We start from the raw sequence: 22600 nt of genomic DNA on the forward strand, positions 1-22600 counted from the left end.
TATGTCATGTAACTGGTTAAATTCAACCAGCTCAGGTACGACACATTTCTATTCAAGGTCCTGAAACAGCCTCATGCATTAAACTATATTTAGTGTTTTGTTGATGTTGATGAATCTTGTTCCATCTTTGAACAGAGGCGGTGGTTTACGACACCAACTGTCTGCCATCTATAATCCAGTTTTGAGTTCCCTCCCCAGACGCCTTAACACCCACTCACATCCTGGGCCATCTGACCTCAGGAAATCACATGACAAGGTGGGGCCAGGTTTCACAATGAGCTCACCCGAAACTCTGGCTGATTGGGACCCACACCCGCTTTCATACCTTGGCTCATGTGATTAGAGGATCATCAGGGGGTCCTTTTATCCCTCTTTGGGGGGAAACTCCCACTAGGTTTAAATCTGGGACTCTCCACCATTTGACCTTAGAACTGAAGAATCTTCTCGGATGAGAGGTGAAATGTCTTCAAGCAACTTAAAGAAGTCCAGACGCTTTTCTTTGCAAACTCCTTTGACTACGATGACCTAGATGACTGAGAACCTTCACAGACACGTGTTGACAAACAACAAAACCAACTGGTATATTTGAATTTCTATTCTACATACATTTGGACTCTGGTACTGTGGACAGTGATGGACACCTGGAAGAGACATTTATGACGCCCTGCAGAACTTAAACCCCTCTGCAGAGAGACGTGTGATTTACATGTCTAGAGGAGGAGCACCACCAAGCTGGAATGATTTTGAAAATGTTCATTTCTCTTTTAACTATTAACAATTCATTTGTTTGCTTGTAGGATGAAGTTTACCATTGAATGAGATCAATGAGAAATTGGATAACTGCTAATATATTTGTCAAACTGTGTGTTTTTACAGTAATTTAGGGTGATTTGACATATGCTGAGTATAAAAATGTTTGCATTGACACTGTCAGACATAAGGTAATCATAACATGGGACTTTTCTAGCATAACTGTCAAAACGGGGGGGAAATGTTAGATTTGTATTGTTGATTGTCATTTATGCTTAGAAATATCTACTTATATATGCTTAGAGTTTTATAATTAGTTGTAGATTGATAGAGGTTTGATCCTTAGTAGTCTGCAGAGACGTTGTGTGCATTCCAGAGTGTTTTGGCATTCACACCCACATTCTGAGAGCATGGGAGAGGGCATACCTTCTCTTATTGTTTTATGGTAGGATAAACGTGCCTATGTCAGTTCTAGTCTAAGTGCCTTTTGTTTAGATGAACTGCTAGACTTCCAGACCAGCAGGTTTAGGGAAGTTTTATGGGGTCGCACTCTGACCACACACACACACTTACAAAACGCACAGGCAAGGTACTCTTTGTGTGTATGTATGTATGTATATATTCAATGCCCTGTACCAACACAGAGCAGAGCAGCTATCTGAATGCTACCCCAACAGAGGTCGATCATCTTGTTAATAATTTCACCTCCTCACTACGTACGACTCTGGATACTGTAGCTCCAGTGAAAACTAAGGTCTCTAATCAGAAGTACCTGACTCCGTGGTATAATTCTCAAACACGTAGCCTAAAGCAGATGACTCGTAATCTGGAGAGGAAATGGTATGTCACAAATTTAGAGGATCATCATTTAGCCTGGAGAAATAGTTTGTTGCTTTATAAGAAAGCCCTCCACAAAGCCAGAACATCTTACTATTCATCACTGATTGAAGAAAATAAGAACAACCCCAGGTTTCTCTTCAGCACTGTAGCCAGGCTGACAAACAGTCAGAGCTCTGCTGAGCCAACCATCCCTTTTGTCATGTTTTGGCTGTGTCCAGGCAGGAAAAGGACCCAAACGCAAAACTCACCGCACCGGAATTAAACTCAAAACGCTGCTTTATTACAGGATGGCAAGGAAAACTAAACTGGGACATGGGTAAACTGAAACACAGCCATGAGGGAGACTACGACACTGACAAAGAGAAACACAGGGCTTAAATACACAGAGGGATAACGAGGGAATGAGACACAGAAGGAGAGCACAGCTGGGAGTAATCAGGCTGGACGAGACAAGGGAAGCAAAACTAGAAACACTCACATGAGACGTGGACCTTCAAAGTAAAACAGGAAACACACTGACTGAACTCAAAACATGTAAACTTAACAGCAACTGAGACAGAACATAGCGAGCTGAAACATGGGACAGAAAGGCAAAGTAGACACAACATGAACATAATGACGCCCACAGGGAAAGAGCAAAACAGACCACCAAAGCACAGGACCTCTTTCAAAATAAAATAGGAAACAATGAAACACTGACATGACTACATAAACTTGACAACATAAGAAACAGACATGAAACACATGAAGAATAAAGGAGACTTAACACAAGGATTGAAAACACAAGGGGAATATAATAAGCAAATGAACATAGAAATCTAATGAGCTTAAACCTAAACTAAAAACATCAAAATGAACTAAAACTCAAAACGCTGGGTCATAAGACCCAGGATCGTGACACCTTTAACGTTAACTAGTGATGACTTCATGAACTTCTTCACAAATAACATTTTTATCATTAGAGAAAAAATTACCAATAATCATCCCACAGATGTAACATTATCTACAGCTACTCTTAGTACCATTGATGTTAACTTAGACCCTTTTTCTCCAATTGATCTTTCTGAGTTAACTTCAATAATTACTTCCTCCAAACCAGCAACGTGTCTTTTAGACCCCATTCCTACAAAACTGCTCAAAGAAGTCCTGCCATTAATTAATTCTTCAATCTTAAATATGATCAACCTATCTCTAATAATCAGCTATGTACCACAGGCCTTCAAGCTGGCTGTAGTTAAACCTTACTGAAAAACTAGTTCATGCATTTATTACTTCCAGGCTGGACGACTGTAATTCATTATTATCAGGAAGTCCTAAAAACTCCCTGAAAAGCCTTCAGTTAATCCAAAATGCTGCAGCAAGAGTCCTGACAGGGACTAGAAAGAGAGAGCAGATTTCTCCTGTTTTGGCTTCCCTTCATTGGCATCCTGTTAAATCCAGAATTCAAAATCCTGCTCCTTCACATACAAGGTCTTAAATAATCAGGCCCCATCTTATTTTAATGACCTTGTAGTACCATATCACCCTATTAGAGCACTTCGCTCTCGCTCTGCAGGCCTACTTGTTGTTCCTAGAGTATTTAAAAGTAGAATGGGAGGGAGAGCCTTCAGTTTTCAGGCCCCTCTTCTGTGGAACCAGCTTCCAGTTTGGATTCAGGAGACAGACACTATCTCTACTTTCAAGATTAGGCTTCAAACTTTCCTTTTTGTTAAAGCATATAGTTAGGGCTGGACCAGGTGACCCTGAATCCTCCCTTAGTTATGCTGCAATAGACGTAGGCTGCCGGGGATTCCCATGATGCATTGAGTTTTTCCTTTCCAGTCACCTTTCTCACTCACTATGTATTAACAGACCTCTCTGCACTGAATCATACCTGTTATTAATCTCTGTCTCTCTTCCACAGCATTTCTTTATCCTGTCTTCCTTCTCTCACCCCAACCAATCACAGCAGATGGCCCCGCCCCTCCCTGAGCCTGGTTCTGCTGGAGGTTTCTTCCTGTTAAAAGGGAGTTTTTCCTTCCCACTGTCACCAAAGTGCTTGCTCATAGGGGGTCATATGATTGTTGGGTTTTTCTCTGTATCTATGAAGCGCCTTGAGGCGACTTTTGTTGTGATTTGGCGCTATATAAATAAAATTGAATTGAATTGAATTGTATAATAATTTCTGCCTTGACAATTGACAATCAGCAATAACAATTACACACAGTCTAGAAGAAGAATCACATGAACAAGGAGCAGAAGTTTATGGTTTTAATAGCTTTTATATTTTGGGAAAGATTTAAAAATATTGTTTGGTTTTATTCATAAAGCATTGAAAGGACGGCTTTGCATTAGAAAAGTAAGATCAGTAAATGAATCCATTCAAATTCTTTTGCCTTGTTTGCAAAAGAAGCCAAACAATATTTTTGTTACAAAGAGAGAATTCAGAATAGATCAAAGATCACAAACATCAGGCACTGATGGAAACAGCCAAACACAGAAACAGATGCACCAATAGGTGAATGAGGCCTGTTGTATAAATGACTCTGAGTGCTCAGGTAGAAACGCATGAAGAACCAGTGCGTCTAATATTTGGAAACTAATCTGTGTTTGAGCGTCCTGGATGAAACACAGATCATGTTAGAGAGCGAGGACGTCGTCTTTCTTCCCGAGTGTGTAACTACAGGACGTGTGCAGAAGGTTTAATCATCCTCCTGACAGTTATTGATGAACGAGTCCTTCAGGGAGGCTCCAAGATCACTGTGGGTTTTACCAGCTGCTGCTAAACTGAGAGGTGTTGCTGCTTTATGTGTGAAGATGTTTGCATCGCTTTAACAATGCAGGCGGCTTCTTTCCTCATGTGCACCCATTTCATATGTTTTATTGTGATGTTTAGTAACATCTGCTTTTCTCCTTCAGGGAGACGATAAAGTGAGCTCAGCCTTAAACATGTGGAGAGAACGTTTGACCAACAGTCCTGGGACGACTACAGAACAATGGTTTGTTTTTAAATGATAAAACCTTCATAAAGTTTCATAATGGAAATAAATGCTGAGCCTGTTTTATGATGTTTGCCCTGCAGCATCAGGCAGGATTAATACTGTAACAAACCGTGTGTCACAGTTATAATGACTTTAAATGAATTGAATGGATTGAATGGAGATGTTAGCTGGATTTGTGCTGACTGTCACTTTAAATGTTTTCAGTTCTGTTCAGCTTCTAAATCTACTTTTGTATAATGTTTGAGCCAATAAATGAATCCTGACTTTATACAAAAATAAAGGTTTAATGTGTTTAGTGTTACAGTGGAGGAGAGTGCACATAATAAGAGTCATTAACAGAATGGTGACAATTATAATCTGTCTCATTTTAGGACCAGCTCACAGGCACAACAGACTACAGAGCAATCAAAGCACCAGTTAAACGTCCATGTGACCGGCTTACAGCCAATGAACAATCAGTACAGTCCCCATTGTCCCCACCAACATCACTGTACTGGAAAGACTGTGCTGCCATGGTCAGAGATTAACTGGTACTAACTGGTGTGGCCTTAGCAGCACAAATGCATCATGGCAGCAACGCTCCAGTGTGTTTAAACATTTGAACATTTCTGTGGCTTCAAACCAGCAGCTCCTCTGTACTCAGTCATGTTTGTGTGTCAGTTAAAGTGATTGTTGTCTTTAAAAAGCCTTTTGTGTTTGAGTTTTGTGAGCAGTGCCGAGCTTCTCTTTAGTCTAAGATGAGTCGATATATTTGATTCCATGTCTGTGTGATTTTCAAAGTCAGCAGCAGCAAACGCTGAACAGGCAAAGTTTGAGAACATCAGAGACAGCAGTGGATCTACTGACCTGTAGGTGTTGGAGGTGTTTGTGTGCAGCTGTGGGTGAGTCAGCTTTATTTCACTTATCCATGACAGAGTTAGCTTTGAGTTAGGATCCACTGAGCTGTTTCATCTACTCTGTCACTGCCAGCAAGCAGAGCCCAGGGTTGGCTTCATAAGCTGGATGTGGCCTTGCACAAGGGCACTTAAGCAGCATGTTCCCAGCAGTAACAGAGGGATTCAAACTGGTGACCCTGGAGTAGGAATCACCCAGAAAAGTCACCTTATGTCAGAAATTTTAGTGAGACGGGGACAACATTACAGCTCTGATGTCATTGATCTGTGCAGTGAGGACATATTGAACTATGAGAACACAGCTTATAGGTTCAACACTGACCCTGGGTCAGCATGTGCAGGCTGCCATGGTGTTGGTATCACCACTACAGACAGCTCAGGTTCAACATGTTCTTCTTTGATTTGCTTTTATAGCAAAAAGTTTGACACCAGTCTGGTCCAGTTAGCATCTGAATCCATAAACGTGTGACCTCGTCCCACCAGAGGACGTCAGCATCATGGGGATAATGTCTACAGCAGGAAAACCACAGGGACAGTTGGGTTTGCTGCACATCTGAAACTATGTTCATAGTTTCAGATATGTTCATGTCTCTAACACCAACACAATGACAGAGTGCTCTATAGCAGCTAATGCTAACAACTGTAACACTGCTGTTTGTCATGGTTTTTAGACCAAATGATAACAAAACGTTGGGAAAAGTGAAATATTGGAACATGAAATCATAAATTATTACATTTAAACAACAATAATACAGCTAAATTTCCGCTGTTGGCTCATAAACTGCTCACCTGGATGCTAAATCAGTGCAGTCCTCTCTGAACATTAGCTAACATAGATCAACACACACACACTTATTTTTGAGAGGCTGACTTCACTAAACTCACAGAAACTCTTAAGAAGCTCCTCAAATGATGACTTTGGAGTTTTGTTTTACTGTCAGTGTATAAAAGCTAGAAAAGGAAGAAAAGCAGGAGAAATGATCAAAGTGCTGCTGTGTGCAGGAAAAACTACAACATGTTAGTGAGAAACACAAACAGGGTGTGTTGTGAAACTCCCAGAGGAAACGCTGTGTGCAGGCTGGATCTGCCTGTGACTTCCTGTATCTCTGCCACATGCTGCTCTCTGCCCTCTGTCACACACTGGGACAGACACCAGTGAAACCAGTCACTGTGTTCATGTGCTTGTAGCCAGCAGCCTGTAATGAGGCTGCTTGAGTCAGTCGTCTGCTTAGACCATGTAAAGCTTGGTGTCTCCTACATGCACAGTTGTGTCCTACAGACTGTGCTGCTCCAGCTGTCACACAGATGTTGAATCAGCAACATCTGCTGTCACGTCCTCCCTGGTCCCACAGATAACAGGCTGCATACAAGAGGCTCACCTCTCCTACCTGCTGCTCCACTCCCCATCGCTGTTTTGGCCACGCCTCCCATTGGTCAGCAGGTAAAGGTGAAGCCTGGGACATGGAAGCCTTTACAGCAGAGCTTCATGGGCCTGACAGCGTCCAGCAGCAGACTGAGGAGAGAAAGGTGACAGAGTTCGCTGTTACAAACAGTTTCTCAGCTTTGATCTAAAAGAGCTTCTTTCCTGTTAAAGCAGCTGAGAGTGAGCACATGTTCTCCCCCTGAGGTTCTCATAACAGAGGAAGAACTCAAAGCTGAGGAAGACCAGGATCTCCATCCACTCACAGTCCCTCCAAACAAAACGACCATTTGAACTGAAACTTTAACATTTGTTGTCAGTTCTTGTGTCACTCAGCACATCTCAGCTGTTTCTTCCTGTGATTGGCTGTTCACAGACACATGACTACATGAATCAGCTCCACATGTTCTCAGCAGCAACATCTGGGCAGCTGTGACAGGTTAAAGACACAACATGTTTCTAAGTGCAATTAGAACAAGAAGCAAGTAAAGACACGTCTATGATGGAAAGCAACAGAAGAGCAAGAGATGGAGGATGAACTGGTTCTGTCTCTGTTGGTGGGTTTGTATACTGGCAGGAAGGAAGTTTCTCTGGGATTTCTCCCTCACAGCACCAGTGAAGCCTCTGTTTCTGTCACTATTGTCTCTTTGAACTGTGATTATTCAACATGTTCTCACTCCCAACTCGTCAAATGTGTGACGCATGGTCAGGCTCCCTCTGCTTGGGCGGCGAGAATTGATGTGCAGGGTCCTCTCATTGAATACTATAGAGCTCCCTAAACGTTGCTTATTGACGACAAGAGATTGCCGCGGAAGAGCCTGTTGTCCGTATATTTATATATTTCCAAAATCACATTGTAGAGACGTATACAGTGCACAATAAATTATATAATGTAAACAACTACCTGAGAAACAGCAGATACAGCAGATAAATTAATTATAGTTATTACTTTTGTATCGTTTATTGCATTTATGGAGGGAGTGATGTATGCTGGGTAATGGGACAGCTAGCGACTAGGTGACTTTATTCACCCGCTTCAGCTGTTATCAGTCCATACAATGGGCGTTATTAGCACAAATCAGTCCCATAGACATGGGCCATCTCCTGCTAGAAGGTTGTTATCATCCATCCAGATGGAGGATCACTAACAGGAGCGTGGGAATACTCCAGAATCCACTCTGGCTAGAATCCGGTGGATACAGCAGTGTTTACAGGTAAGACCATTTAAACAGACAGCATTTATAGAATGACTATTTAAAGTCAGCGAGTGTCAATAATGTTAATGTGGTTATGTTAGTAATACACCGAGTGCTAATATAACAGTTTTAAGATGCATTTGTAGATATTATTACGTGTTTTACCGTCTTTATGGTGCTAGCTTAAAGTTACGGTGTAAACGTTAGCTTATATTGGAGTAAAGCTGTTACTGTTTAAACGATGTTAGCACAGAAATATTAGCTTCTGTCATGACTGATGAAGTTACTGTGTTGATAGGAGTTATGTGGGTTAGTTCAGCTTCACCACTAGGGGGCCGTCTAACCAAATTGTGATATATACTGTGTCGTCGAAGCAGCGGCAGGTTATGTTTTACATGTATGGATGTGAGCCACGTTAAAATAAAGAAGCTTGCTCACTACTACTGATGTTTTATTAAAAACACAACATGGTACCAGGAGTGAACCAGTAAAGCAGGTCATCATGGACAGTGTTAAGCCGCCAGATGCCGTCAACTGGAACGGAAATGTGGACTGTGAGTGGCGAACTTTTAAACAGCGGTTTATGCTATACCTGCAAGCTGTCGGCCTAGATAGTAAGCCTGATACACGGAAGATTGCACTGCTTCTTACCGTAGCAGGTCCACAAGCGGTAGAAGTATATAACACATTTGTGTTCGCAAATGCAGAAGACAAAGAAAAGTTTGACGAAGTAGTGAGAAAGTTTGATGAACACTGTTCGCCCAAAAAGAATGAAACATTTGAGAGGTACGTCTTTCGGTCATGTATACAACAACCTTCAGAGAGTTTTGATATGTTTCTGACCGACCTCAAGTTAAAGGCAAGAACATGCAATTTTGGACAGCTGCAAGAATCTATGATAAGAGATCAGATCGTATTTGGAATAAAAGATACAAAGATAAGAGAGAGGCTTCTGAGAGAGGCGGATCTGACTCTAGCAAGTGCTGTGAAAGTCTGTCATGCCAGCGAGCTCGCAATACAACATGCAAAAACCTTCAGCGGGTCGCCGAGGGAAACAGACATGGAAAGCACAGCTGTAGCTGCAGTTAATACAAGGCAGGCAGGGCGCACGTACAAAAAAGAACAGAAAGAATCAAAAGACACTTTCTTGTGCAAAAGATGTGGCACAAAACATGGAAGGAAACAATGCCCAGCTTATGGTAAAATATACAAAAAGTGCAATGGACAAAACCATTTTGCCAAGCAATGTTTTTCAAAGAATAAGCTGTACACACAGTAGAAGAAACTGCTCTCAGTGACACATTTTTTGTGGGAATGGTAATGCAGCACGATACACCCATGGACAAACCTGCAGTCAGTACAGTGAAGCAGGACAAATGGACAGAGATGTTACCAGTGAATGGAGCCCTGGTAACTTTCAAACTGGACACAGGAACCAAGGCTAATCTCGTGAATGAGCTGGATGTGAAAGCAATGAAAACGAAACCACACAAATTCCAAAATAACAGTTTACTCCAAGCATATAATGGAGAACCAATCAAAACCAAAGGTAAATGCAGGCTCAGGGTACAAGTAAAAGGAAAATATCACAGTCTGATGTTTATCATTGTGCCAGAGGGACATGAATCTCTGTTGGGAGATAAAGCATGTGAGAGACTTGGCCTAGTCAGACGGGTATACAGTATAAACAGCTCTGAGCCCAAAAGTGTGAAAGAAATAGTGGATCTGTACCCAGACATATTCAAGGGGTTTGGAGTCTTACCCTTCACCTACAAGATAAAGCTGAAAGAAGGAGCTCAGCCTGTGGTTCATGCACCTCGACGTGTTTCAGCTGCTCTTAAACACAAGCTTAAAGAGGAACTAGAGCGGATGGAGGCACTGGAAGTTATAAGAAAAGTTGAAGAACCTACTGAATGGGTTAACTCCATGGTGTGCATTAAAAAACCAACCGGCGCTCTTAGAGTCTGCATGGATCCAAAAGACTTAAATGCTAACATACAAAGAGAGCATTACTAGATACCTACAAGAGAAGAAATAACAAGTGAAATGGCTGGTGCAAATTTTTTTAGAAAACTAGATGCGTCTCAAGGATTTTGGCAACTCAAGCTTCACGAGGACAGTACAAAATACTGCACGTTCAACACGCCATTTGGGCGTTACTGCTTTTTGAGAATGCCTTTTGGAATTTTTTCAGCTCCTGAGATATTCCACAGGACCATGGAGCATATGATCGAAGGAATCGAGGGAGTCAGAGTTTATATGGACGACATCATTTTGTGGGGATCCACACTACAGCAGCACAATGAGAGACTAGTAAAGGTTTTGGAAAGAGTGAAACGTTATGTACTTAAACTGAACAGAGCAAAATGTAAGTTTGGCGTGGGTGACATTACCTTTCTCGGTGACAAGCTGACAGCCGAAGGCATCGAGCCAGACAAGGAAAAACTACGAGCTATACTGGAAATGCCACGTCCTGAAGATAAAAAAGGTGTGTTGAGAATCCTAGGAATGGTTAACGTTATTGGGAAATTCATCCCAAGCCTGGCAGCCAAAACAGTGCACCTGAGACAGCTTCTACACAATAACTGCGAGTTCAGATGGAATAAAGAACTGGAAAACGAGTGGCAACAACTGAAAAAGACACTTACAACAGAGCCAGTTTTGGCGTATTTTGATCCAGAAAGAAAAACAAAAGTGTCAACAGATGCATCGAAAGCCGGGATCGGCGCAGTGTTGTTGCAGGCTTATGGAGACCACTGGAGGCCAGTGGCATATGCCTCAAGAGCAATGACAGAGACAGAATCTAGCTACGCCCAAATAGAAAAGGAGACATCGGGGCTTGTTTTTGGATTTGAAAAGTTCCACACCTATGTCTATGGTTTGCCAACATTTGTGGCAGAGACTGACCACAAGCCATTGATAGCCATAATCAAGAAAAACTTAAGTGAAATGTCTCCACGCATTCAAAGATTGATGATGAAGCTACAGCGCTATGATTTCAACTTGATCTACACACCAGCTAAACACATTGTGTTAGCAGATGCACTCTCTAGGGCCACAACCCCAAACAAAGAGCAAAGCTCCACAGAGATGGATGTAAATATACATGTAAACCTGGTAGCAGAGTCACTTCCTATGTCAGAAAGAAAATAACATCAGATCAAGGCTGAAACACAAAAGGACTCCAGTCTGCAAAGAGTTATAACACTGTTGAATGGGAAATGGCCAAGAGGTGAATGCAAAACATACTACAACATCAGAGCAGAACTAAGTGTTGTGAATGGACTTCTGCTAAGACAAAACAGAGTAGTAATTCCACACTCACTGAGAGGAGACATCCTGAAAAGACTGCATGAGGGACATCTAGGCATAGAGAAATGCAAACGGAGAGCCAGAACAGCAGTCTATTGGCCAGGTATAAATGCAGACATTGAGAAAATGGTTTCAACTTGTGATACGTGTATCAAACACCAGGCCAAACAACCAAAAGAGCCTCTGACCATAATACTAGAAATACACCTTAGACAAAGTGAATCTGTGAACTAAGGTATAGGTCTATTAGGTTATGTTGTGGTGATTCTCGAGTTGGGGGATTTGTGTTCATACTGGAGTGCAAAATTCAAACCAATGGAAGATGGACAAGAAAAGTTCAAAGCCATCAGGTGCTCAGTTTAGAAAAAAGAGAAAAGAAGAGGAGGAGAAACAAGCAACAGATGCAGGTAAGCAGACGTGTGATTGGATAATGGCAGGTCATCCTGAAACAATCAGAATCAGAATACTTTATTAATCCCTAAGGAAATAATGTGAGTTACAGTTGCTCCAAGAAGAAATGGTAAAAATAGTAACAGTAACAGACTAAACTCCAAACAATACATTATGTTAGAGATTTTAATATTAATTAGTCATTGTCAATTGTTGATTTGTCCTGTTCTCATTGTATGACGAATTATGATGGCTGTTTGGTAGCTGTTTGCATACTATGCATACTCTCTGTCTCTACATATATGTGTGTTTCTCTGGTGAAATTCAGTATGGTTCCGACAACAGTTTCGTGTTAATGTATAATCCTTAATATGTTTTATGTGTGTGTGTGTGTGTAGGGGGGGGGGGGGGTGAGGGGGTAGAGGCCGTGTTCGCCCAGGGCCCATGAACAGGCAAGGACCGCCACTGTTCACGGTTATACGTACAGCAAAACAAAACAAAGAGACAATTCTGTGGTGCATTTAAAAATTGGAAGTATTTTTGCTGTCTCGCACTTTGTTGAAATGGAAAGTCATTGTTTATGTGCTATAGGAAAATATGGTAATTGCACAGTGCAGAAGTTAGCCAGAGGTTCTGTTATCAGAACTAGCTGAGCTATATGTCAATTGTGCACTTTCCCACAGGCTTTTACAAAGCCATAAATGCTACCCAGATAATTAGGCCATGTATGTACATACAGTGTCCACACTCTACCTCAATTGTATGTCAGCTACTGAATACATACTATTGTAAATGATTTAATCGTAAATCTTACTGTAAATGATTCAATCTAAATGTGACAGTGGAGCTACTGATTATGGGGTTGATTATGAGAGAGATTCGAAGGCTTTCAATTGTTTCAAATGTCATTCTAATAAAGAGTGAAATGTGCGGATAACAAGGTCTAAAGCCATAGCAATTCATAAAGGTGACGCAATCATGCTGTCATTTCTGAACAGCGTCTTTATTGGAATATGGGTTTTTGAGCTGAGTGCATTATATTTCTGTCAAACCATTTTGCAATGCATGTTCACAACATTTATGTATTTTAATGTAATTCCATTAGGCTAGTGGTGTGGTGTTTAAACGGTAAAATGGTAAATGGCCTGTATTTGTATAGCGCTTTTCTAGTCCCTAAGGACCCCAAAGCGCTTTACACAACCAGTCATCCACCCATTCACACACTGGCGATGGCAAGCTGCATTGTAGCCACAGCCACCCTGGGGCGCACTGACAGAGGCGAGGCTGCCGGATACTGGCACCACCGGGCCCTCTGACCACCACCAGGCAACGGGTGAAGTGTCTTGCCCAAGGACACAACGACCGAGACTGACCAAGCCGGGGCTCGAACCGGCAACCTTCCGATTACAAGGCGAGCTCCCAACTCTTGAGCCACGATCGCCCTTAAAGCACTGTCATAATGAATTTGGGTCATGTAAAAAGACAAAAATATGTTTGTGTAATCTGCTGATTCTGTGCAAAACTAAAAATACTTCTACAATATGAATATTCTTTTCCATTTTTTCTGTCTATATAGAATACATTCAAGATGGATTTTGAATATTTCCTGTGTTGATTTAATCATTTGTCAAACTTATTGGAAAAGTTTGTTCTTTAAGACAAAAATTTCAAAGCAGACTTTCCCCGGTTAGTGTTTGGTGTTTGTACAAGGGTTAAATAACTTTCCATGAGTGAAAAGCTTCTTTTTTTCCATTAAATGTCACAATGCAATAACAGGAAAAACATTATTTGAAAGTGAGGAATAGGATGTCTAGATTTACAAAAATTGGGAAATTCTAATGATGTAGTAGGGTTTTATTTAATCACATGTTCAAAGCAAACTTCTCGTAAATTTGTGGCTTTCCCTTAAATCTTATTGTCATTCAATGTTAATTGTTAGTTGTTTCCTATTTGTGACAACACAAGTAAATCTTTTGTTCTCTATGAAAAAAAACTTACAATAGTTTAGTTTCACTCATGATTGTCTAACTTATATAAGTTTGATATTACATTTTTCTTCTAAGGATAATATATGTCGGGTTAATGTCATATATTGTTTTAGGAAGTATCCAAAACATACAAGTTTCATTTATATAATTTTTCAAGGGATCTTATATGCATTTTCATTATTGTATGCTTTTCATACATTTCAGGAAAAAAATGGTGGTCACAGATTAGAAAAGTGTTGTCAGACAACAGATTAACATTTAAAAATCTTTTTATTTATACCTTCACTGCTTTCTTTGATTTCTTTTTGGATTTTGAGAACATCCTCCTTTCTGCCTCTTAACCTTCACGGTACTTGAAGAACTGCTGAACAACTGTCTTGGCTGAAGAGGCAAAAAAGGGGTGTAAGACAGAGAGACAGTAAGAGGCTCTTTATTTGTCTATCATTGTTTATAATTCAAAAGCAAATATGAAAAAGTCATTATTTAAAAAAAAATTATAAACATAATGTACATAAAATTCTACCTCTTCCCAACAGTCAGATCCAGCAGGAATTTTTTTTTTGCTTTCAGAAATGTGGATTTATCAGTCACATGACACCAGATGTCTATAATTTCCCTATTAAAAACATAATTTTTCATTTATGACACTATCTGAAAAGTACAAACACCTGAACAAATCGTGCCCTTTTCAATTTTTTCCTTATAGAACAAGTTGGAGTTACAATAGCAGGAAGTTCAGAAAAAATTACCTCTTGAGTGTTGTTGTTCTGCCGATGTGAAAGCATTTTTAGCTTGTACAAAACTTATGTCTTTTCCACAGGAACAGCAAAGTTTTGTGAAGTTCTCAAATTGGAATCCACAGAATGGACAATACATCTTAACTTGATAAACATGAGTTGTATGATTTTAGCAATTTATTTTACATAAGTGTCTTATGTAAAATAAGACACATAAGCGACCCATGTCAAAAAAGACATGGGTCGCGAGATTGAGACACAGGCATTAGAGCCTCTTAATGTGTGTGTTTTTTTTGTTTTTTTTTCTTTTGGGGGGGGGGGGGGATTACCAAAAAATAAAGAGGTAATAGTCTAACATATGAAACAGGAAAAGAAAACAGGAAAAGACCGCTGTGTAACCCATTTATTTCAACAAAATATAGATTTTTCCTATTTCCATTGTCTTTTGTTTGTTCTTATTGCAGGTGTTTTCTGAAGCTGCAGTCCGTTTTGCCTCTCAGAGCCACCATACATTAATGAAGAATAATAAATATTGAAAGGAGAAAAAAATGAACTGCCCTTAGTTTCCATTTTAGAAACTGCAAAGTGTTGATGTCCTACAAAAGAGGAAAAAAAAACAAACCCTTTAATTTTATTTACCTGCCATGTTAAATCATATTTTTTAAAGAAAAAACTTTCTTAAATGCAAAAATATATTAATAACCTCAAGTACAGTCACGTACATTTCTATTGGCTTATGAAAAAATGCTTTCATTTTTTTTTAAATGTTAAAACAGTATGATTAACACAGCATTTTATATTATTTTACTTTCAATCTGAGAAATGTTACAAAAGCCTTGAAACTGATCTGGTCAAGGACACAAAAAGGAAATCCAGGTGAGTTTCTCCTGGTCACCTGAGGGAGAGGCAGCAAAACCAGACAAACAGCTGCAGGTAGAGGCGGAGCAACACCTGAAACACGAGAAGTTCAACCTCATTTTCCAGAGGTGAAAGTGTGAGAGAGCAGCAGCAGAGCGGCAGTCGAGTCCTGTTTGTCTCTAAAAGAAGATTCCCCGGAGTACATCAGGTTTCTCTCAGCAATAGTGGTGAGTGCAGCTGATCACACTTCCTGTTTCTACACAAATTTTCACTGTGTTCACTTTCGTCAGGGCTCTAGAGTGCGACCTAATTTCTCAATGGTGCGACTAAAGAATATCCTAGGTCACACCAGTAGGACCAGCCATTCGCTCAAGTCTCCATAACTCTGAAAGTCTCCGTGTGGTCAACGGCAGACACACATTATGCCCATATCAAGGTCTAAGCCAATCAGAGAGAGGGCGGGACCTCTCTGATTGGCCGTGGTCCAGATATTCCTGTAAGGCTACGTGTGTGTACATTTGATAAATACAGTGGCTTGCAAAAGTATTCAGCCCCCTTGAACTTTTCCACATTTTGTCACATTACAGCCACAAACATGAATCAGTTTTGTTGGAATGCCACGTGAAAGACCAACACAAAGTAGCGAAAGACCGCGGGGGTTTGAAAACGAAACATTTGAAATGGCATTTTACGAGTAGTACCAGAGTCAGCTTGTAGTCAGTTTTAGTCAGCTGTTGGTCACTCTTAATCTTCTTTACTTTGTTAATTTTAGAAGTGGATGTGTCATGATTCGGCTGTGTGGCAGGCAGGAATTGGACCCAAACGCAAACTCACGGGGACAGAACTTAAACTCAAAAGCACAGCTTTATTGCTGGGAAAACAGATCATCCAAACAATACAAAACTAAACTGGGAAAAAGTAATTATAATGCGCACCAGGAGACACAGGGAGAATCGCACACAGCTATGAGGGAGACGCGGACATAAATACACAGAGGGTTAATGAGGGAAGTGGGAACACAGCTGACACAGATAATCATAATGAGACAAGGCAGGAGCAAACACAACATGACAAATATTGGCGGGAGACTGCCAAAGTAAAACGGGAAGTACACAGAGGCGGAGACATGAGGGGAGGAGAGAACATGGGGAGAGCACAGACATAACGGGCTGGGGAAAACATGGAATAAAACACAAGGAGGAGAAACGAGGCATGGGATCTCAGATCCATGGAGGAGGACATGGGGTAAAGACACGAGGTGAAACCTAATAAACGACATCTAAACAGAATAATATAGGGACCTTTAAAATAGCAAACAAAATGCAAAATCAGAAGAAAACTAAGAACGATGGGTCAAAATGACCCAGGACCATGACAGGATGTAGCTGTGGGTAACGAGAAAAGATGAAAAGAATGATTGATAACTTTTTCGTTAAGGCCTGATCCGTCTGAAATTTATAGCCAGCACTCTGACACAGAGCCATCAACCTCTCAGTGTCTAACACTAGTCCGGAGATCATCAGCATCAGATAATGAGCCACATACGATGGAGTCTGAGCCAGAGCCCACTGACAGTAACAAGGGGAAGTGTGAACATGTGGAAGAGAGTGGCCTGTACCTAGACCCGGTTCTTAGAGTACGCTTGGGGAGTGTGATTGTGTGTACAGTGTCTCTCTATGTCTGTCTCCACGTTGGGTGAGTGTTGAGTAATTGCCTGAGGGCATGAGGGTGGGAATGGATGTTTGTATCTGTGTGTGTCTGTTTGTCTGTGTCTATATGTCAGGTCGGGTATCAGACGCCACCTCTCTGGGGACATCTCAGGTTCTCCATGGTATGGAGGCCTATCTCCCCCCACCACTCCCTCTGCCGGTGGCAGACGCCCTCAGACATCTGTGCGTTGGTGGTTCTTTGTGTCAGGGGATGGGCGTCCAGGTACACACCGGCTCACTCCTTGGTGGCTGCTTATTGGGGCCTGGAGCCTGGGGCTCGCTCGCGCCACTTTGGGGGTGGGGTGCCCTCGGCCTCTCGGCCTGGGGCTTGGTCACTCTAGCACAGCTGGTTGCCGGCGGAGCTCCCGGGCACGTCACTGCAACCCCCCTGGCTTAGTTTTGATCTCCTCCATACCTGCTTCATGCCCTGGAGGACGGGGCTGTGGCTCCCCCACACCCTCTAGCAGATCATTACATGAAGGAACCTTTTAAAAACAAGCGTGTCCATGCTCACAGGTGTACACACGGGTTCTCACACACACAAACTACACCCTTTTTGGCTCCTACCTCAAAGCACACTGTGCGCTGTCGATCTTACGTGCTGCACAATAATGTTTAATATTTAGTATTTACAGTTATATTCCCATAGATCATCGTGATGTTGTTTATTATGTTGCTCTTTTTCTTCTGCTTGTTTTCTTTTTTCTTTCTTAACAGGTGATTCAAGTGATTGATATATGTATTGTTTTTTTGCCCTTTATCCCCGTCCCTCTTCTCCGCTGTTTTTTCCCCCTCTTCCTTTCTCCATTTTCTTTTCCTCATTCAAGTCTGTCCCGTATCTAGCAAGTGAAAATAAAACATAAATAAAATTAACAATAAAAGGTCAAATAGACCATTACTGCAAGGCTGGGATGGTCAATTTGGTAAAGTAAATCCGTCGGGCATCTTTCCTCACCTTTAGACAATAATTCTGATGCAAAAGAACCAAAAGGGACAGGCAACAAAAAAAAAAAAATGGAAGAGAGTGGCCTGATCAGTTTCTCTGATAATTATCTGTATACTCCTATAACTTTACTGTTTAAAGAGCTAAAACCTCCACAATTTCAGGAGCAATAAGTCCTTATTTGCAAACTAAAATCAAGAATGTGGGATACTCAGTAGCGGTTTTAGATACGGGCGACACAGGCGGTTGCCCGGGGCGGCATCGTGGTAGGGGGCGGCATCACGGGTATCGGAAAAAAAATATATAAATTGCTCGTACTCATGCTGCGCAACTTCGTGCCAGCGCATTCTGGGGATGGCATAGGCACCGATTGGTTTTCTATCGGCCATTTTCTGGGAGTAAGGACACCCTCCGTTTGCGAGGTGCGCCTGCTGCTTGCGGCACAGGGAGGAGAGGGCGGGGTGGCATCTAATAACCAACTCGCAAAATGAAAGAAAATAAAAACAAACCAACAAACACGAAATATTTTTATTGTTTTTAAATCTCACACACAACCAGTGGAAAGGGGAGGGAGACCTGCTGCTTCCAAATAGAGCACATTTCATTCAAAATGTTGTAAATTCAAGTCCATTATGTATTCATGATTTGAATTCTGGGTTAAAGCCATCAGGTGCTCAGTTTAGAAAAAAGAGAAAAGAAGAGGAAGAGAAACGAGCCAAAGATGCAGGTAAGCAGGTGTGTGATTGGATAATGGCAGGTCATCCTGAAACAATCAGAATCAGAATACTTTATTAATCCCTAAGGAAATAATGTGCGTTACAGTTGCTCCAAGAAGAAATGGTAAAAATAGTAACAGTAACAGACTAAAATCCAAACAATACATTATGTTACAGATTTTAATATTAATTAGTCATTGTCAGTTGTTGATTTTTCCTGTTCTCATTGTATGACGAATTATGATGGCTGTTTGGTAGCCGTTTGCATACAATGCATACTCTCTGTCTCTTCATATCTGTGTGTGTGTATGTTTCTCTGGTGAAATTCAGTATGGTTCCAACAACAGTTTTATGTTAATGTACAATCCTGTGTGTGTGTGTGGTGGTGTGTGTGTGGTGGGGGGTGTGCCAGAGGGAGTCTTCGCCCAGGGCGCCAAACAGGCTAGGACCGCCACTGGGGATACTGTTTGTCTGTGATTTGGACAGCCCAGTGCTTCCGACACGGGAAATTCTGTCGGGGAGAGCTAATTTGGCTAACATGTTTAGAATTGAAATGCTGAAAAACGTTTCTGTCGTTTCTGTGCTCCATCTGTCTGGATGTGTTCACTGATCCAGTCACTACACCATGTGGACACAACTTCTGCAAAACCTGCATCAGTCAGCACTGGGACACTAATGGCATAAATAAGTGTCCTATGTGTAACAGAGTGTTCAAGAGACGACCTGAACTAGACATCAACACATTGTTCTCTGAGATGGTTGCTCAGTTCAGACGTGAAGCTCAGCAGAAAGCCAGCAGCAGCAGCTCAGAGCAACAAGCTGCCAAACCAGGAGAAGTTCCCTGTGACGTCTGCACTGGAACCAGACTGAAGGCCCTGAAGTCCTGCCTGGTGTGTCAGACCTCCTACTGTCAGAGTCACCTGGAGCCTCATCTGACAGCTACAAGTCTGAAAAGACATCAGCTGATTGAGCCTGTGGAGAACCTGGAAGGCAGGATGTGTAAGAAGCACGATAAACTTCTGGAGCTGTTCTGTAAGACCGACCAGATGTGTGTCTGCGTGCTCTGCTCTGTTTTAGACCACAGGAACCACGAGTTTGTTCCTCTGAGAGAAGAATATGAAGGAAAGAAGGCAGAGCTGGGTAAGACAGAGGCTGAGATTCAGCAGATGATCCAGAAGAGACGACTGAAGATTCATGAGATCAAAGAGTCGGTGAAGATGAGTAAAGATCCTGCAGACAGACAGAAAGCAGAAGGTGTTCAGGTCCTCACGGCTCTGAAGGAGTCTGTTGAGAGACGCCTGAAGGAGCTCATGAAGGAGATCGAAGACAAACAGGAAGCTACAGAGAAACAGGCTGAAGGTCTCATCAAAGATCTGGAACAGGAAATCTCTGAGCTGATGGAGAGAAGCTCTGAGGTTGAGCAGCTCTCACGCTCTGAAGACCACCTCCACCTCCTCCAAAGCTTCTCCTCCCTGAAAGCTGCTCCACCCAGCAAGGACTGGACAGAGGTCAGAGTCTGTCCACCATCACATGAGGGGACTGTGGTGAGAGCTGTGGCTCAGCTGGAGCGGACAATGTGGAAACCCATGAAGAAGAAGCTGTTTGCGGCTGAGCTGAAGAGGGTCCAGCAGTATGCAGTGGATGTGACTCTGGATCCTGATACAGCACATCCTGCTCTCATCCTGTCTGATGATGGAAAACAAGTTTATCATATTGATGTGAGGAAGAATCTTCCAGACAACCCAGAGAGATTTTCTCCATGTCCTTGTGTTTTAGGAGAGCAGAGTTCTTCTTCAGGCAGATTTTACTTTGAGGTTCAGGTTAAAGGAAAGACTGACTGGACTTTAGGAGTGGCCAGAGATTCGATCAAAAGGAAGGGAGTAATCCCACTGAGACCTCAGGATGGTTTCTGGACTGTGATACTGAAAAATGGAAATGAGTACAAAGCTTGTACTGAGTATTCAGTCCCTCTCTGTCTTCATCCTGGTCCTGAGAAGGTGGGGGTGTTTGTGGATTATGAGGAGGGTCTGGTCTCCTTTTATGATGTAGGTGCTGCAGCTCTGATCTACTCCTTTACTGGCTGCTCCTTCACTCACAAACTCCACCCATTCTTCAGTCCCAATCCTAATGATGGTGGTAAAAACTCTGCACCTCTAATCATCTGTCCTGTCAGTCAAACTGAGTCGATCAACGACTGATTTTATTTGATGAACTGATTGATTTTTATTGAAGGGAACAAATGAACATATTGAGTGTAAAATCTGATAATTACAGGATTACATAATAAATGAATTATCTGTTGAAGTCCTGATTTACTCCACACTCCATATCCAGTCTCCCAGCACCTCCATGACATGTGATGTTGAGGTCACTGGTCTAAAGTCATTAAGAGCAGAAGGCGGGTCTTTCTCTGGGACTAAACACGGTGTCTTCTATAGTGTGGGGAGCTTTTCCTGCAGCACACTCGGGGATCCTGCAGGGTGTCACTGTGCTAGGCAGCACAGGACTTCAGGACCCTGGTGCTGATGCTGCCAGGCCTGCAGCCCTTTTTCCATTAGTTCCTACTGTGACCAGCACCACTTGCGTCAACTCATCTTCAATTAAAGCCGACTAAGACCTAATGTGCCTGGGGTTGTCATAGCAATGTGGCCAAGTGTCCCGTGATGTAATTAATGTGCGACACAAACGCTAATGAGGCGAGGATAAAGCCTCAGTGCCGGGGACCACGGTGATGTTTTTGTAGCCATTTTGGCTGTCGTGTCAGAGACACTCTGATGACTCATTCAGGTACTATGACCTGATAGAAAACCCTGGAGTGGGGGTGGGGGGTTGTGTTGGATTGTTTAACAGCTATTGAGGTGTAAGGTTGGTGCTGTGATGTTACAGTTTGCTGACACAGAGGCTCATCGTCTCCGTCCAGGCTGCCCCCCTCCATCTCCTGCTGCTGATGTCTCTGATGGAGGAAGCCTGGTGATTTCTTCCCAGACCTGAAGAACCTCCTCTTTCATTCAGCAGGACCTTCAGGTCCCTGATGGTCCAGGGCTTGCTCTTGGGAAAACGGTGTGCAGTGCTCGCTGTGATGATGGTGGGCAAAAGGCAGCAGAAACTGTAATAAATATAACACAACAGTTTGATAATCATATTTAAGTGACCAAAGTGAACCGGACTGATTGTTCAATTCAGTTTTATTCATACAGCGCCAAATCACAACAACAGTCGCCTCAAAGTGCTTTATATTGTAAGGTAGACCCTACAATAATACATACAATCTCATATGTCCAGTTAAAAATGACAAACATGCTGAGTAAAGAAACTATTTAATTAGTTGAAAATCAAGAAATATAATTCAGAGTTTGGGTAGGGGCGTAGCCATGTGAAGACGTGTTGTACAGGGCTCCTCAAAGGGTTAACTTCTTTTCATAATTCAATCACTCCAAAACTAATGAACTTTTAATAATAATAATGTTTAATAACATTACGATAACACGCCCGTGTGCTGTCCTGACACAATCTTTACATCTTTAAGGCGTCGTTGTATGAAATATGAGCAAAACTAGATCGGGGAAAGAGCAGGCCGCAAAAGCCTCGGACTACGCTGAGGACAGTGCGGCGGCACCACCTCCTGGTGTGACCGAGATCATGATAGCGATTGCTAGCTCTGAAAAGAGGATACTGGACCGTATTGATTCAAGCACGAAAGATTTAAATGATAAAATAGACACATTTAAAGAAGATCTGGAGAAGCAAGAGACCCGTTTGGAAAGTGTTGAGTTTGGTTTGAATACTTATTCAGACCGGACAGTGGAGTTGGAAAACGAGGTTAGCAAGCTGAAATCGGACGTTGCTAAGCTAACCAGCAAGTTGGAT

The 22600-nt window shown here is 42.0% G+C and overlaps 2 protein-coding genes across 2 annotated transcripts in view; one reads left to right on the forward strand and one right to left on the reverse strand.

Annotated features, from left to right (window-relative positions):
* LOC146510903 (stonustoxin subunit beta-like) overlaps positions 1-22600 on the reverse strand; it is a 360716-nt gene that overhangs the window by 275435 nt on the left and 62681 nt on the right. The gene's annotated exons all lie outside the window — the stretch shown is intronic.
* On the forward strand, positions 19299-21391 carry LOC146510911 (E3 ubiquitin-protein ligase TRIM21-like). The gene has a single exon (XM_085172866.1). It carries the CDS (start codon positions 19429-19431, stop codon positions 20929-20931), a length of 1503 nt encoding a protein of 500 aa, XP_085028992.1. The 5' UTR covers positions 19299-19428; the 3' UTR covers positions 20932-21391.

Source organism: Neolamprologus multifasciatus, chromosome 9 (genome assembly GCF_963576455.1).
Source record: "Neolamprologus multifasciatus chromosome 9, fNeoMul1.2, whole genome shotgun sequence".
Lineage (NCBI taxonomy): Eukaryota > Metazoa > Chordata > Actinopteri > Cichliformes > Cichlidae > Neolamprologus > Neolamprologus multifasciatus.

Excerpts from the sequence above, each read along its gene's own strand:
- LOC146510911 (XM_085172866.1), top strand. The coding sequence starts at position 19,429 with ATGTGTAACAGAGTGTTCAAGAGACGACCTGAACTAGACATCAACACA.